At 38.3% G+C, this 18,188-nt stretch overlaps 2 protein-coding genes across 5 annotated transcripts in view; one reads left to right on the top strand and one right to left on the bottom strand.

The window, feature by feature from the left end:
- Window positions 1-7,169, top strand: part of LOC754884 (nesprin-1) — a 127,407-nt gene extending 120,238 nt beyond the window's left edge. For all 4 annotated transcript variants that reach the window (XM_030999729.1, XM_030999728.1, XM_030999727.1 and 1 more), the window contains 2 exons: window positions 1,210-1,430; window positions 4,254-7,169. In XM_030999729.1, the coding sequence (XP_030855589.1) occupies window positions 1,210-1,430; window positions 4,254-4,464 (432 nt within the window). In that variant the 3' untranslated portion in view covers window positions 4,465-7,169. The remainder of the gene's footprint in view (window positions 1-1,209; window positions 1,431-4,253) is intronic.
- Window positions 7,170-8,429: 1,260 nt separating this feature from the next.
- Window positions 8,430-14,339, bottom strand: LOC105440125. Its single transcript, XM_030998409.1, has 4 exons — window positions 14,251-14,339; window positions 11,266-11,515; window positions 10,600-10,841; window positions 8,430-8,606 (listed from the first exon to the last, which is right to left on the bottom strand). The coding sequence occupies exons 2-4, from the start codon at window positions 11,315-11,317 to the stop codon at window positions 8,430-8,432; spliced, it is 471 nt and encodes a 156-aa protein (XP_030854269.1). The 5' UTR covers window positions 11,318-11,515; window positions 14,251-14,339.
- Window positions 14,340-18,188: the final 3,849 nt, after the last annotated feature.

The raw sequence follows: 18,188 nt of genomic DNA, 5'->3' as shown, positions 1-18,188 counted from the left end.
AGGCTTATGGAGGCTTAACCCTATTTAGCCCGGGCTATTTTGAAACTGCATTGCCCCCCCCCCCCCCCCTATGATCTCGGCTGTGAAACGACCGATCGCCGCAAAAATTTGCATACATGTCAAGTGAAGTGTATAGAATACTATGGTAATTTCAATTTTTTGAAAAATTCACTCATTTGCATATTTATGGTAATTTATGCAAATAAGGTCATCAAATTCACATTTTTGCCCATAAATTATTCATATTTAAGCATTCTTTCTCACTACATATATTTGTTAGACCATTTGGAATAAAAATACAACACAAAAAATTGAAAAATTAGGGTTATTCCTTATGTTATCTATTGTTTTGATATTTCTTATGTATTTGTTTTTTCTAACTTATGTATTTTGTTGTTTTTGTTGTTTCATTTCATTTCCAACTATATTTCAACTATTTTGACCCCAAAATAAACACCTAAACTGTAAACAAGACCAAATAACCAATGTTTTATCTCTTTATTTGAAAAATGAGATTTCCATATGGTTTGTACACAAATCACAAAAATGAGCGATTTTCGGGCTGACATGCAAAGACAAAAGAACAGTGACTTTGTAATGGTAGGTCCGATTTTCGAAAACAAATTCTTTCAAAAGATGCGCAAGACTCAAAAGAAAAAAGTCACAAAATTTCAGTGCAAGATTTTCTTTCGTTAAAAATTATCGCGAAAAATGTCGAGGGGGGGGGCTTCTAAAGCCCCCCCCCCCCCCCCCCCCCCCCCCGGGCTAGATAGGGTTAAACCATGGTTTGAAATGATAATGGCCCAAATTCACAAAGAAGGTTTAAATTTAAAACATGCTCTAGCCATGGTTAGAGATTAAAATAAGAGGATATAAGCAAAAATAAGTGTATATATTATGTATATTACATATTGCCCATTCACTGGGCAGGAAGCCACACATATATTATTCTTTTGTAGCCTGTAACCCATGGTTGTTAAAGATAACACTCTTTGTTAATTCTGTTTGAGTTTAACAGATTGTGGGGCATTACATTTATTTCCTCTTACAAAAATTGCTGACAACCAGCCTTTACTTCTTCAAGCATTGTATAACATTTAAGAAGTTGGTTGTCAATAGAGTTCGTGAAAGTTGTCAAATTCAAAATTTAAACAAATCTGTATTGAATTGAAGGAAATCAAAAATCAATGAACTTGCTTGATTTTTCAGGGTGTTTATGAGAGTCCTATTCAACCAAGATCTGTAATGCTGTTAGGAGCCATGGGAGAAGTATCTAGTGACTTTACAAGCCCCATACCAGGACGTAGCAGCACACCTATCTATTCCATCAGACATTATGCTGATGCTACTACCAACACACTGGCTGGACGTCAAGCAGCAGCTGCAGCAGCTGTAGCAGCTGCAGCAGAAAGATCACCAGATACTGCTGGGTATGTAGGACACCATTATTAATAATAAATTTAGTGCACTTATTTGAACATGTCTATAAAAAACAAAATCACAAACTTTCAAGAAATCAACCTGAGGGCAACATTAATAGACTAGTGCATTAACTGTATTTTTTTAAAGGGGTAAATGGATCACATGTTGTTCTTGAAATTGGCAAAAATAATGTTTGTTTTTTTGCTACATTGTACTAATCAATTTACCGGTATGTTTTGTCTCAAAAACAATTTCTGTGTGCAGGAACCTTGTCAAAAGTTCCAAAATGGCTAATTTTGATAGAACATGATGACTTTGAACCTCTCGATGTGTTGCTAATTTAAGGGTTGTTAAACTTAATTTCCTTTTTAAATTCTTGGCATCACATCCGATATGGTCATGCAAGAAAAATAAATACAGTGTGTTTTCCTTCTTCCTACCCATGCATCTTGAATATTTTTAGGACTCTGAATAAAAAATCATTGAGCCAAACCCACAAAATGTGGAATGATTGTCCCAAAGAGATATCATACTCATAGTAACATAGTAACTTAGTAACATAGTAACTTTAACATGATTTCTATAGGTAGACAATAGAGTAGAACATTGAAATCATCTTTGTATTGATTTCTTTAAATAGACTTTGTGATCATAATCAAAATTGTTCTGGGAAATGTGCTAATTATAAACATCTTCAATTTTTTAATTTTTTTAAATTGAAACTGGGGCACTGGGCCCGTATTCAAATCAATACTTAGCATAAGTAAGAAATTTACTAAGTAAATGGCTAAGTTAAGTAATTCACTTATCTCGTATTCAAATCGCATTTTAGACTTATACTTACGTAAGACAAAATCTAAGTAAAATACTTATTGATAAGCATTGTGACGTCACACGGTCAATCAAAAGTAATGCGCAATTGATGCATTGCAATAAATGCACGCTGATATAATTGTGCACAGGTTATAATACTGCGTAAGAAAACCATATGCCTGCCAATCAAGGCCTCCAAATAATTTGCTTAAGTCTGGTATGGAGTTGGCTTAGATTTAGAGTAAAATACTTAGCCAAAAGTGTGAATTGAATACCATAATTGGCTAAGTATTTTATCTAAGCCAAATACTAAGTAAAAAGCTTTAATTTTGTCCTTAAGTATTGAATTGAATACGGGCCCTGGTCCTTATCAGTATGGCAATGGTCTGATGTTAGGATGTAGAACTTGCCAGTTTGAGCACACAATGGATAGATAATGATAATAATCATTGTTTAAATGTTCACAAAATTTTTAAATTTACTTCTATTTATAGCGGATTTAAAAAGTATAACATGTACCTTGAATCTCTGTGTATAAAACACACTTTCCTCTGGAAAAATTTAAAAGTCAGGGGTGCTCAAAATGCTACTTTTTAGTTGTTTTTGAAAATCTCTGTGTCTCAACATGAACTAGAAATATTGCAATCGGCAGTGGCAGCAATTTTGTGTCATCCTTATGTTCGAGGGAGGGACAAAAGGATGATGTAGAGATTGCCACTTGTGGCTCAGACTATTGTCAAGACTAGGAGCAGCATCACCAAAACAATATGTGTGTATAATGCATCTCTGTCAAAAATTTGAAAGAAATCCGTCAAGAAAATGTGGCAGTAACGGAACTAAATGGCCAAATGACCTTTGACCTAATAAAGGATGGAACAATGAGGGCAGCATCCCCCAAAAAGGAGAGATGTGTACCAACATAGATCTCTATACATCTTTTGAAAGAAATCTTCATGAAATATATCTTGCAGAGCACACACTAGACATCCACCAAAATATGACCTTTTGACACTATAAAACATGGGACACTGGTGGCAGCATCACCAAAAACTATAGGTGCATAGATTTTTACCAACATACACTTCCATACAAAATTTGAAAGAAATCCGTCAAGGAATGATGCAGTTAGACCGCACACTAGAGTGCACACAAGACATCTATCAAAATATGACCTTTGACTCTATAAAAGACGGAACACTGGAGGGAGCATCACCAAAATCTATAGGCTTGTATAGATAATCTATAACCAAGATACACCTTCGTTCAAATTCTGAAGAAAATCCCTGAGAAATATGGCGTATAGAGCTCCCATAAACCATCCAAGTTATACGTGTGTAGATTATACCACCATAGAAAATTTGAAAGAAATCCATCAAGGAATGTGGCAGTTATTAGAGCGCACACAAGAATAGGACGCGGCGTAACGCTGCTGAATCCAAAGTACCCCACCGGCATACTGCCGGGGGATACAATCACATAATGTGAATAAAGAATAGGATCTACTATTTGAAGTTAAACTACGTTCCTAATTTGAAGGAGAGAGAGTTTTTTTTTTTTTTCTTATGCTTTTTCACATGGTTACTTTGCCGGCCAAAGTTCATCCAGGTCTTCAGCTCACTCAACCGTATCATCCAGCTCACTCACACGGGGGATATTGACTCACTACTCAAAATCTAGGCTGTCCAAATTTCTGTTTGGACTCAGAGGAAAATTTATCTGTAATATTTAGTTTTAAAAACAACATTGTTACTATTATTTGTGACAAGTTCACAAGCACTTCAACTGCGCCTCGTAATAAATTAAAGTCCTTCCCAATTCCCTGACTTGGGTTTCCGTACCTTACCGAATGCTGCAATAAGATACGATCTGATCTGGCTTGTTGCCTTCGGTGTCAGGGTCTTGGTCCTTAAAATAGGGTGCGTCTTATACATGGAGATTTAACTTAATCAAAGTCTTTTATAATAATGTTGTGAATGCCCAATATTCAATTAAAATTGATTTTTTGTTCTCATTTACAGAGCTCCAGTTTTAACAGGCCAAGGGGGTAGAGCATTCTTATCAAGAGCAGTACGAGCTGCTCTTCCGCTCCATCTCTTAATGCTTCTACTACTGGGTGTAGCATGTTTTATTCCAATGACTGAGGAAGATTACAGTTGTACCCTGACAAATAACTTTGCTCGCTCATTACATCCCATGCTACGCTATACCAACGGTCCACCGCCTATTTGATGGCCTGCTAAAGGGAACATCCAGTGGCCTCTGTCTGTCCAGGGATGCTGTCTTTGGGTTATGCCTCCTGCCCACCATGCCCATCTAAAGCCCACTGGTCAACTTCCATCTAATGCTTTTCTTGACGGCTCCTTGGATATCAACACTGCCCATTTAAAGTTCCTTGAATTTTTATGCCCATTTAGTGATGTTTCCCCATGTTGAAAAACAAAATCAGATGAGAACATTGTAGAGACAGTTGCCACATACATGTACGCTGTATGTTAAACCCTGGTAATATCACTGCCTCCATACAGTATATTGTAATCAGAATTTTAAGTAGCCACTGGCTTTTACTTTTTGGGAGAGTGTGTAAATTATCAATGAATACTTTAGAATAAAATGTATTATACTTACAGAGCTCTGTGTTTTATTTATCACTCACATTGTCTGCTTAGAACCAGATGATAGAGCGGCAGTGCCATTCTGGCTCTTAGCTCTTATTATCAGTGAAACTTTTACCATAGAAAACAAATGTTGTTATTGTTTGAGATGCAGTGCTTTGAATAGCTTGCTTATCTAGTGCCTCCCTGTCATGAGTGACTCAAACCTGATAACAAGTACTCAGCATGCCATGTATTATTACCTACATTACTTTACTACTTTACTTTACTTTACTTTACTTTATGGAGAGAAGAAAGAATGCCTGTACATAGCTAAGTTGGAGAAGTTTACAACATGTTACATGCATGTGATGTGTATATCACGCTTCTATGTGAACAAGTGGCCTATTGTAGAAATATGAACGCAGCTGATTAATGTGTAAGGGTCTCTCCCTGTGGATCTGATCGTTCCAAAATTAATGGATTCTGCTGGAAGTTTAGAAAGATTTGTGTATTGCATTGATGGAATAGAACAGCTGAAACACTATTTTAATGATACATGTATTATGTTTTCTATTCGTTTAAGGGTATAGTGATATAGGTTTATTTATGTGACATGGTTTGATAATAATAATAATACAGTTTTTTATATAGCGCTCAATACACCGATCCAACGATGTACCTAATCATGTTGTGCTTTCTTCCATCCTACCATCTAGGATTTATTCATGAAATGTTATCATGCACTTCTAGTTATTTGTATTCATTAACATCTAAATAAAGCATGCCTACACAAATAGAAGATTATTGATCAGAAAGTCGGATGCCAATCAAATGACTTTAATGTTTAGCAATAATTGTTTTGGAAAGATAATTAAAGTGGTTTGAAAGTATTCAAAACCATGAATAAATCATGTTATTGCAATGATTGAATATGATGTACACAGTGTTAAATAAAAAAAACTCAAATGTTTAACATAAACATCCAGATTTTTGATGTTAAAATGAGGATTACATGTTTATGGATCGGTTTTTATTCTCACATCCCCCAAAACAAACAGAATCTGTTGAAAATGCTTACAAAGAAGTATCCCCCAAAGAACTGACTGCTTGTAGATATATTTTATAAATAGTGTCGAAAGTTTGCTGTGCACAAAATTTTAGAAATAGGTAATATGTATCTTGTGTAATATTTCTGCAATATAGAATAATTTATTTTCATTATTCTGTAGATACAGTTGTAAGTATGAATTTGTAAATGTGCATTACCGGTATGTAGACTTATCTGAAGAATGCAGTGTTTGGAAATCCTGACGTGAAATGTAAAATGTTTCATTCTTTCATCTCTTGCATCATTGATGTTAATTATTTTAATTATTTACCAGAGTTTTGATGACTGAAATAATGTGTTAATTACTAACGTCTTTGGTAAATACTTGTAGAAATATTTATTATCTCTCATGATATATTTTAGCTTATTAATAGCAATACGGCTTTACTTTTGGTATGTACTGAGAATGCAAGTTCAATAGAATTCAGCAGTTTTTAGATACATTTGTATTCAATGTAGTCATGAATTTTTATATTGAGTTTTTGCCAAAATTGTTAAATTATTTAAAATCATTAGGTAAATTTTACAGAAACATTCAGAATAGAGAAAATCATGAAGTTCAATAAGAATAAAGAAATTATACTAATTGTATAGTGCTCATGTCTGTCATTCTCGACACTTCTGAGGTCAAGTATGTTCTAATTTATTTGTCACGTCCATGTTTTTGTATTCATTCCATTCATATGTTATCAAATTGTGCTGTGACACTTGTACTTTCTATTTTATGAATGAGATGTTTAAAGTCTTTATCAGGGAGTTGCAGTCAAGTAGTTAATCAGAGTTAAAGGAATATAATGCTGCATGAATCATGATTTTTATACATTATTTGAAGTCATTACATTTACATCATTCTTTTAACATTGATTTCTGGGCTTCAAACAAGGAGTTTGGCGACGCCGTCCGAATCATACTGCTCCCAGTCAGCTATCAAGGATTGTTACACATAATTCTCTATTAAAATGATCGTGCTTGGTTTGAAAGCAGCTCATAAGTGTATTGATTATGTTTTGTAGGGGTTTTGTAGTTGTATGATAATGTTTTGTGTTGTTAGAGATACATAATAACAATGTGGGGATACTGGATAGTATACGGTGGATCAACCACTGCTACTCTGGGCAGTCTTGGTTGCCTGTTCATGACTTCTAGCGCATTATTAGGCTTGATACTTTTTAGAATGATGTATTAATAAACAAATTGTTTTTCAGAACAATTTATTCCGGTTATAATCAGAAGGTCTTCTCAACTTCATTTATTTTTTACGTAGGGGGCTTTTCTCGAAAGGGTGCGTCGACTAGTCTCCTACATCAGCCATTTTAATAGAATTTAAGGGCTAGAAATTTTAGTCGTTTAAATCAAAATAATCAAAATAAATGCCTAATCTGCAAGACTACGTAAAAGCTAGTTTGATCTAATTTTTTATCTGTTTCTATTTTAATTATTTGAATTCAAACGACTTAAATATCTATTTCTTAAATTCAATTATAAACAACTGATATGGAACACTAGTCAACGCACCCTTTCTTCAAAACGGGGGGGGGGGGGGGGGGGGGGGGATTTGGACAAATGGTCGCATTCCAGTCAACTCGATGCGACACTCCCAACGCACCCTTTCGGCACAACGGGGGGGGGGGGGGGGGGGGGGGGGGGCTTTGGACGAATGATTGCGTTCAAGTCAACGCGACGCTATCACCCTTTCGGCATAAGCCCTTTCTCAGACAGGTTTCATATATACAGTGGCCACATTTAGTGGTCTCAACGTCTTTATAGACAGGTAATTAACATTTATTACTGTTTATTTATTAATTTACTGATATTAGTCTTGTTTTAGTATATAGGGTGACTCCATGATCACTGGTTACTGATGAACACTAGCTGGGTTAAATACCACACATTTCTTGGGAGACAAAATGCATGGCCACTATAGACATGTGGCATTTATAGAAAGGTGGCCACTAAGACAGGTTTGACTGTATTTAGACATATTGATCCGTATTCTGAACTCCAGTTTAATGTAAACTGTGGTCTAAATCTGTGGTTTAACAATGGGTAGCCAAAAGTGATACAAAACTGTAACAGTACATTTGGCACTCAAACTATTAAAAACTGTATTGGAATGATAACTACAATAGTTTTATTCACCATTAAAGCATGAGAAAAGAGCCCAGCAAACGTAAGAAACATACATTTTTGGCTTCCCATAATTTTAGCACATACTTAACTAATTAATTAAGTTAAACCAGAGTTCAGAATACGGGCCAATAAGATCATACTTTCAAGAGTTTAACTCATTCACAATAGGGAGGGCAAAAGATTTACAATGTAGTTGTTTTGAAGCCAATTAGATCTTTAGCATGATTTCCACTGCTCCATATGCTCTGCTCCCCTCCAGCTTCATTTCCTTATAAACACCCCTAAAAAGTAGCAGTCACTTTAGGTCTAAGATTTTCAAATTTATTTTATATTCTCTCTTAGTTTTTTTCTGTTTGTATACCTTACCTGCGCATGCTATTAGGCAGGTATTCCAAAATGAGAATAGAAATCATTCCAGAAATACTGGTGTCGTTCTTCTTTTCCAAGAAGGAATATTTGAATATCCCATTCTGCCTCTCCAGTCCGTTGTTGGTGTTGACCTGAACTCCTTTGTTGCAACGGTTGCCCCATACCCAGCGCTGAAATATAAAACGGATGTATAATCAATTTGTTGTCTTTGTTCAAGAAATAAATATATCATTGATGATTTTACGGACAAGCCCAAAACATAATTTCTTCAGTACAATCTTAAGTTGGCGGAGGCATTAAAATAGATATTACATGTATTGGTTTGAGTAATGTGATTAAAAACGTAATACTTAAGTAATATTGACTGCCTTCTGGGCAATATGACATATCGCCCGAACCGAAGGTGAGGGTGATATATGACAAGTCGTATTGCCCTGAATTAGGCAGTCAATATTACTATTATTAACTCTTAAGCTGCCACCCATACAATGCACCCAGTGCCACAGTGCTAATTCCCATTGTGCCACAGTGCTAATCTCCTGCGTGCCAAGTTAATTTTAAGGTTGGTTCAAGTGCGTGTTATTTAAATCTTTACAAACAAAAAATCGCTGAATTACTCAAGAAAATCCAATCTGACTGTTGTATACAAAGACGCGTAATCCAAAGCCGATAATCTGATGCACGCGATGGTACTTTCAATAGCGCTGCAAAAGCACTCAACACGGTGCAATGGGCATGAACAATAACTGTTATTACATCTGCGCGCTAGCGCGCACAAAGCACCGTAGCGGTGGCTCGCTAGCATGAACGTGGCTTTCAATCGATAGCACGCTCGCGTGCACATGGCACTGTAACAATAGCGCGCTAGCAGTCTCATGGCAGGATAAGAGTTAACCACATCAGACATCTAGAGCAAACAAGAAACTCTTAAATTATGTAGGCTACACAGGGTTTCCTAGCATTAGAAATTGCAAAAACATTGTCAAACCAGCACTGTTCATCCAGTGTTTGACAGATTTTTGATACACTGCAAACAGTTTGCCTAGGGTGTGATTGTTACGTCACAATAGAGTTCGCGCAAAGTGGTCATTTTCTTATACATGATGCGCGATGTAAATTACAGTAGCTGATGCGCGATGTAAATTACAACTGGCTCTATAATATTGCTCATTAGTTTAACACGCATTTTGCCATTGACTTTTCAGAGCGGGCTAAAATATTTGTTCATTGGTTTACTGTATAACCATATTGACCAGCAAATTACACACAAATCCCATTGACTTTTCTGAGCGGGCTAAAATATTTGTTCATTGGTTTACTGTATAACCATATTGACCGGCAAATTACACACAAAATCCCATTGACTTTTCTGAGCGGGCTAAAATATTGTAATTTTGTTGGCTTATCCATCAAACCTTGAAGGCAATAACATTTAAAAATTGCCCTGCTCAGATGTCTGATACGGTTAATAATTATATAATATTGACTGGCCTTGAGGGGTATATCATAAATATTGACCAAGCTCAGATCATATTGCCCCGAGTCGAAAGACGAGGGCAATATGGTCTTAGCGCGGTCAATATTTCTGATATCCCCCGAAAGTAAAGCCAGTCAATATTTTTATTGTTATCCAAATCAGACATCTAGAGCAAATACAGAAATCCACCATGACAATCTCAAGAACTGAACAAACTTTGTCAAACCAACACTGTGCATCCAGTGCTTGACAACATTTTCGATACACTGCAAACAGTGTGTATTTGGTGTGATTATTACGTCACAATAGAGTGCGCGCAAAGTATGCAGGTTCTCGTACGCATTAGATGCGCAATGAAAATGCGACGCGGTCAATAGAAGATGCCCGAATGCGAGACCGTGGAAAATACCAAGGTATATTTTCACTCGTCTCTAAACGCAAAGTCAATACGCGCAGGGAGACCAAGGAAAATACAAAGAATATACCCCTCCGGTCCCACTGCTAGTGAAAACTAGGGCAATACGGTTTTGTAAATGACCAGCTCAGATGTCTGATACGGGTAATAATGGATCATATCACATTCTACAATATTCCAGTTTGAAACTGGGCACCACCAGTTTTTAAAAGATAGAATGAAACTGTGTGGCAAAAGTCTCATACAAGGACAGACACTGCTTCTTTCTTACCTTAGAATGTGGAATCCACTGTTTGGTGAACCACTTCTGTAGTTTCGGGTTTTCCTGCCATTCTTTAGAAGCCTTGAGGTATTCCAATGCAGCATTGTACTCTGATGGCTCAGTGGCATGGGCACATCTTCTCAGCATGGAGAGCACTTTCTGCTTGCACGAAGCAACACCATTTTCTATCTTCCGAACCCATCGTGTCCATGCTTGTTCCCTGTGAAAATCACAGAGAAAGACAGTGCATGCTGCAAAAAAATAATAAACAAAACAAAAGTACATCGTTATAATTGAGTTAGCGAGCTCACAAAAATCTGAAAGAAAAAAATAAGAAAAAAAATTCTGACAAAAACAAGAGGTGATCTGCGATAGTAAAATAAAACAAAAGTACATTATCTACATATGTCTTGAATACAAACAAATCTTATTATGATTCAATATGGTTTTAATAAATTATGTACTGTCAATAACCATTTTTTGTATTTTATGACCATGCAAAGAGATTTCTAAATGCATTTAAAATTGATGGCATATCTTGTCACTCTAAAGATTTAAAGATTTTAATCATTCAGTATAATTACATTTCAATTGATTCTTAAATTGAACTTGTATTTTCAAAGACTGCAACATATATTGTGAAGAAACATACAATACTTTTATCATTGCTATTACCTGGAAAGATCTGTTCGATGGCATTGATTTCACGTTCTGAAAAATCCGTCATAAAAAATTACGGATTCCATGCAATGCCATTTCTGGATGGTACACAATCCCTGCTTGATTGCTGCAGTGGTCTCAAATTGTACGACAAACTCCCCAACTACGCTATAACCGTAGTTGGTTTTCACCGACAAAAAGAACAAGGGTAGTGCGTACTTCGTGGTGCGATACGTTGCATCCAAACACCTTGGTGTTTCCATACCTATGATGAAGAAAAAACACAAAGAAAATATCACAAAAGCAATGTTGAATGTGTTGACAAGATATTTCCAAGCACTTTCCTTACAATGTAAAAAAAAAATTAAGAAATGTTACCAGCATTGCATGCAGGATCTTGACAGGCAAATATAGACTCAATGCAAATATTTTTTAGTTGCATTAACCATGAAATTCCATTTTTTGCCACTCCTTTCAATGAAGCTTTTTTTTAAAAGAAAGAACATATGTACCATCCCCCCCCCCCCCAAAAAAAGGAAGATTCAAGAAAACAAATATTTTGGAATCAAGATTAATATCCAAAATGCGACCATCTCTAGAAAGCTTTTTTAAAATTTAGATTTAAAGGTAATACAAAGTTTTGGTATGGGGTCATGAATTTGGTTCAAATGAACATGCTTGAAGCATAAGCGATCCTACAATATTCAGTGATTGTTGTCGCGGTTGAAATTGAGTCTAAAGTTATGGAATTGTAATATAGCTCCCTCTCAAGGTCAATATATTAATTAAGCTATAAAACAATGTTTCTTGAATAAAATCGACCGATGAGCTATTCCCATTTAAAAATTATATATCACAACTACATATTCTGAGATTTTCATGTTCGCAGCTACCATTATACGACCGTAGGCGCTATTCAAAAATTTATCAAAATTTACCGGGAGCACCGGTAAATTGTTATATTCAATTTGTCTTGAAAGCAGAATTGTTTTAGGGGCTAAATTTTCTAGCGTTTATAATACATCCACAACGGCATTCAAATATATCAAAATTGTAAAGAATCACTATCCACCCAATTTCAAAATTTCCCAAAACTTTGTATTACCTTTAAGCAGGTGGTATCCTGAAGCAATGAGCATTGATATGCAACATGGTATCATAACTGACATTAGCATAAATGTATTGGTAATCTCTGGTTATAGGACAATTACCCCTAGGCATTCATCTCCCCCCCCCCCCCCCCATGAAACACTTCTCCCCTAATATTACCCATAAGGACAATTAATCCCCTCCCGAAAAATTACCCCGTTGACAACCACCCCCCAGGACAATCACCTCAAAGAAAATTATCACCTTAGACAACCACCCCGTGGATATCTATATCCCCAAAGATAATTATCTCAACAACACCCATGCCCACGGACAACTATCCCCAGATGAAAACCATCCATGTGAAAATCTATTTCAGGGGGTAATTACCCCTGTAGACTTTATTAACCCCCCCCCCCCACCCACTCTGCAAACTATCTATGAAAAAAATAGATACCCAAGAAAGGGATTTTTTAATTTATTTATATTTGTTATGTTTGGGGGTGTTTGTTAGTTTTTCACAAGATAAACAATATTTTCCTAATAAACGTTTCTTTTAAAATTGTCTTGCTGCACCCTGATTAAATCCCTACTCTAGAGTTAAAAGGTAATACAAAGTTTTGGGAAATTTTGAAAATTGGGCGGATAGTGATTCTTTACAATTTTGATATATTTGGATGCCCCTGTGGATGTATTATAAGCACTAGAAAATTTAGCCCCTAAACTACTTCTGCTTTCGAGAAAAATTGAAAATAAAAATTACCGGTGCTCCCAGTAAATTTTGATAAATTTCAAATAGCGCCTACGGCCGTACAATGGTAGCTGCGATCATGAAAATCTCAGAATATGTAGTTGTGATATATAATTTCCGAACGGGAACAATTTATCGGTAGATTTTAGCCAAGAAACATTGTTTTATAGCTTAAGTTATATCTTGACCTTGAGAGGGAGCTATACAACATAAAGAGTTTATTATTTACAATTTCATAACTTTAGACTCGATTTCAACCACGACAACGATCACTGAATATTGTAGGACCGCATATGCGTCCAATATGTTCATTTGAACCAAATTTATGACCCCCATACCAAAACTTTGTATTACCTTTAAGAAGCAAATTAGATTAATTTACCAGGAAACAGATATTTACTTTATGTTTGGTTCATGCTATATGACATAAAGGCAAAATCGCAAAATAACAATTTGTGAACCAGAAAACACAATGCACCTATTTCAATTCAACATGAAATAGATATTGAAATATATTTGTGGGTAAACACTCATGCAAAGCCAAATAACATTATCAGTTGGTAAGGAAAGTTAGAGAGGATGCACTAATAATGAAAACTTACATTCTAATTTGCCCCCCCCCCTCCCTTTTGAATGTGTATCCTAATCTACTCTCTCTCTCTAAGTGCCAAATCGGTTAACTTTGACGATCATGCTGTTCCACAACCCTCGGCTCCTAGCCTTCTCTATTAGCACCTTCACTTCTTCACTTCTGCAGACTGTCCATCCAAAGTATTCTCTTTTTCCCCTACTCCTTCTTCCTACAATTTTCCCGTCAAAGCAGATTCTCTAGGCCTTAATTCTTTACGTGTAATGTGACCCATGAACTTCAATTGCCTAATCAACATCTCACGTATCATGAGGGTTATTGTACATGGAGGCGGGGGGATAATTGTCCACGTGAATAATCATCCTCAAGGGTTTTAATTGTCCACAGGGAAGTTTGTCCTTGGCAAGTGAATTTCCTTTTCCCTGGGGACAATTTTCCAAGTGGTATTTGTCCTTGGGGGTTCCTGGGGTCGGTTTCCTGGGGTGTGTGGCCAGGGGGTAATTGGGCGACGCCGGTAATCTGTATTAAAACACAAAAATCTAGACATCGATCAAATTATTGTAACATTAACCTGTGTAAGAGATGACGTTGAAACTCTGTTTGGTGGCAGAAGAAGAAATTTGATGATGCAGAGTGTTCTTCTTCTTATCGAGTCACTACACAAGTCCCGTCCAGTGGTCCACACAGGCTTTAGCACGGGAATTAACGGCTTCCAGGTCATCTTGGGTGCATGGCTCTGGCAGGAGTGGGCAGACTAGCAGGTGTTCCATTGTCTGTTCCTGGCCGCATTCACATGCCGTTTGTTCGTCTCCTAGACCCCACCTCTGCATTAGGACTCTGCATCGACCGTAGCCAGTTCTTAGGCGGTTGAGGCTAAGCCAGGTAGGCCAAGTCTCACTGGAGCCGGTTGCGAGGGATTCCTTCGGGCTGAGGGAGAGTTTATGTGGAGTGGTCTGAAGGTGGTTAGACCACAAAGTCATCCTTTGGTTGTGAGGGCTAGTATTAAGAGGCTCTACCGAGTGCAGAAAGCTGTGTCTGGATTTGAGCCGCTTGCCCACTGGCTGTTGTTCGAAGAGTGGGTGGAGTGGATTGTTTTCTTGTTTGTCCTTTTCTTTCTGGGACAAGACCAACCTTCTGACGTGTGGAGGGGCAATACCGCAGAGCAGGTAGATGTCTTCTACTTTAGTTGGCCTTAGGCATCCAGTGATCGCTCTGCAAGATGAATTTAGAGCTGGGTCAATCTTGGGTGCATGGGCCGACCTACTCCATACTGGTGATGCATACTCCGCAGCAGAGAAGCAAAGCGCGAGGGCTGTCGTCCGGATTGTTCTGGCATCAGTCCCCCAGTTGGTGTTGGCTAGCTTCTTGAGGATGCTGTTGCGGGCTCCAACTTTTGCCTTTGTGTTGGCAATGTGGTTCTTGTAGGTAAGGGAGCGATCGAGTGTGACGCCTAAGTAGACTGGGTTGGGAGTGTGCTTCAGCCTTTTCCCATACCAGCTGATCCTTAGTTGATGGTTGGCATCCCTGTTCTTGAGGTGGAATGCGCTTATCTGAGTTTTATCAGGGTTAGCTCTCAGGTGGTTGGTCGCATAGTATGGGATGAGACCGGCCAGGGCATCACTGAGGGACTCCTCCAACTTCACAAAAGACTGGTTCTGGGTGGCGATGCAGAGATCATCGGCGTAGAGGAAGCTCCTGGTGTTTGGGTGGATCGGTTGGTCATTCGTGTACACGTTAAAGAGTAACGGTGCGAGCACACTTCCTTGTGGTAGGCCATTTTTCTGTCTGCGCCATCTGCTGCGATTCCCATTGAGAACCACAAAATATCGCCGATTGGACAGCAACGTCTGGATGAGTCCAGTCAGTCTCACGTCCTTTGTCAGCTCAAAGATCTTCCTGGTAAGGATTCTGTGGTTCACGGTGTCGTAGGCAGCAGAGAGATCAACGAAAGCAGCTCCGGTGATTAGCTTACTCTCATACCCGTCCTCGATGAACTGAGTGAGGTTTAGGAGTTGGCCAGTGCATGATTTTCCTGGCCTAAACCCTGCTTGTTCTGGAATGAGATGTTCATCCACGAATGGGGCGATGCGGTTAAGGATAAGCCGCTCGAACAGCTTATATGTATGGCACAGTAGGGAGATAGGCCTGTAGCTCTTTGGACTGGCTGCGTCTTTACCAGGCTTCAATAGGGCAATAACTTTGGATTTCCTCCAGAGCTTTGGGATGTTGTTGGTGCCCAAACATTCGTTGAACATTTTGAGAAGCCAGTTGAGGGCGCCTGGTCTAAGCTGTTTGATCTGCTCGCAGAGGATGTCATCAAGTCCAGCAGCTTTGTTGTTTTTCATTGCTTTGATGGCAGCAAGCAGGTCGTCCATGGTGAACGGTCTAGTGAAGCCTGGGTCATCTTGAGAGCTTAGAGCGTCTGGGACCTTAGGGAGTCTGGCTCTTCTGGGGTGATGGTCAGGGTTTCCCCGACCATTCAATAGGAGTTGATGGGCAACTTGGTCAGCAGTGACTTCAGATCTTGGTTGGGCCTTTGTATAGTCATTGCCCAGTATCCGGATCGTTTTCCATGCCTTCCTGCTGCTATGTGTCATGTCAGTGGATTGAATGAATTCCTGCCACTTCCTCCTTCTAGATTCACCAATTTCCTTGGTCAGATTTTCTCCAGATTCCAGTGTCTCCTCACTAAAGGGGTCCATCTGGAAGTGTTCGATGTAGTCTTCATACATCACCTTGGAGTGGTCCGTCAAGCCTTGAATGTAGCTTGTGCGACATCCTCGGGGGATGTTACGCCTTGACGATTTCTTTATCAACTCTACAAAGGTGTCGTAGTTTTGGGGGGTGGCAGGTAGGTCCTGGATGTAGGAGTCAAAGTCCTTAGCAAACTTTTCCCAGTTTGCCTTCCTCAGGTTGAAACGACGTCGGAAGGGTACTGCTCGTGGAGTAATGATTGCATTAACCTTAAGCCCTATCGGTCGGTGCTGGGAGTGAGGGATTGGGTCGAGAATGACTTTCTCGCACTGGTTAGCAATCCTGGTAGATGTAAATATCAGGTCAGGGTTGTAGCCACGTCTCCACCTTGCACTGTTGAAAGAGGCAGGAAGCTTAGCGTCATGAATGAGGGACAGCTGGTTAGCATCTGCCCATGTCTCAACGAGTTCACCATCTTCGTTCATTTCTCTATATCCCCAGGAAATGCTATGGCTGTTGAAATCACCAATGACCACATTCATCCTGCCGTCAGTAGCTCTGCCGGGCAGGTCGAAAGGCTCTTGAGGTGGCTTGTACACGGAGCTTACGGTGATTCCCATTAGGTCAATAGAAAGGACTTCAATGTTATTGATGTCTGATAGGTAAGATTTGTCCACAGCAAGACCATTACGGGCAAAGATTGCACTTCCGTATTGGTCATGTGGTCTCTCTGCGACGAGGGTCATTCCGGAGATACGAGGGCGAACTCGTGTAGGCCCGCGATGGGTCTCCTGGAGGCAGAGAATGTCACAGTTGGTTGTTATGCATAGGTCAGCCAAGAGTTCTTGTTTGGCGCCTGAAAGACCTTCAATGTTGGATGAGATGATACTCAGGGCCGGTCCTGACAAGGACCCATGAGTTCGACTCTGGGCCTCAGCAACAAATTGGTCATCATTGTCATTGGTAGCCATGGTGTTGGTTGTGGTAGTTAAAAGAAACTTGAGTAGTGTGGTTGAAAGATTCGCAGATTTTCATCTGACGGACCGCGACGTGAACGCTCCTTCAATGGCCCCACTGTTTTTACTGTTCTCCTACACTAATTAACTATACTCTACATGTAGATACAGTACAGGTGATTGATCTGCAGTAACCTCTAAGTAAGCTATATGGTAATGCAGCAGAATTAATGATAGTCTATCGTATATATTTTGAGGAGGTATCAGCAAGGTAGACTAAACTATAAAAAATATTTAAAGAAAAACAAAAAAAGGATAAAGGCGTATGACATAAAAAGAATATAATCGAAATGTCCGACTAGGTTCCGTGGCACAAACTCGGCATTATTGGACAAACCTACCATTGGAGAAACCTAACAATTACAGAGCTTGGTCTTGTTGCTCTGTTCGCCAGCAGTTTAAGGATATGAAACCCCGCGGCACACAACTCACAAGAGCTCTAACAAGCCAAGCTTATACAGAGCCTAAAAGTAAAATAAAATAATACCGCGTATGTACCACTCACCCAATCGATTCAAGAACAAATTATGATTAAGTTAATCACGTAAAACAGGAAAATATAAAAACAATAATTGAATAAAGACCAAATTGTGAACTATAATAATATTATCAGCACTCAAACACACCCAACGCACATATCAGTACAAAGCGTAATATATATATCTTTACAAATCCAGTAATATAATTATTTATTATTATTATTATTATTATTATTCATTTATTTATTTATTTATTGTTCATATTATTTCATATTAATAGTAACATAAAATGTTCATATTGTAATAAAGGATAATTCCTC

The sequence above is a fragment of the Strongylocentrotus purpuratus genome, unplaced genomic scaffold, assembly GCF_000002235.5.
Source record: "Strongylocentrotus purpuratus isolate Spur 01 unplaced genomic scaffold, Spur_5.0 spur5_scaffold_5, whole genome shotgun sequence".
In the NCBI taxonomy this organism is placed as follows: Eukaryota; Metazoa; Echinodermata; class Echinoidea; order Camarodonta; family Strongylocentrotidae; genus Strongylocentrotus; species Strongylocentrotus purpuratus.
The sequence above is the reverse complement of the archived record's forward strand: the minus strand, read 5'-3'. Positions and strand labels throughout refer to the sequence as shown.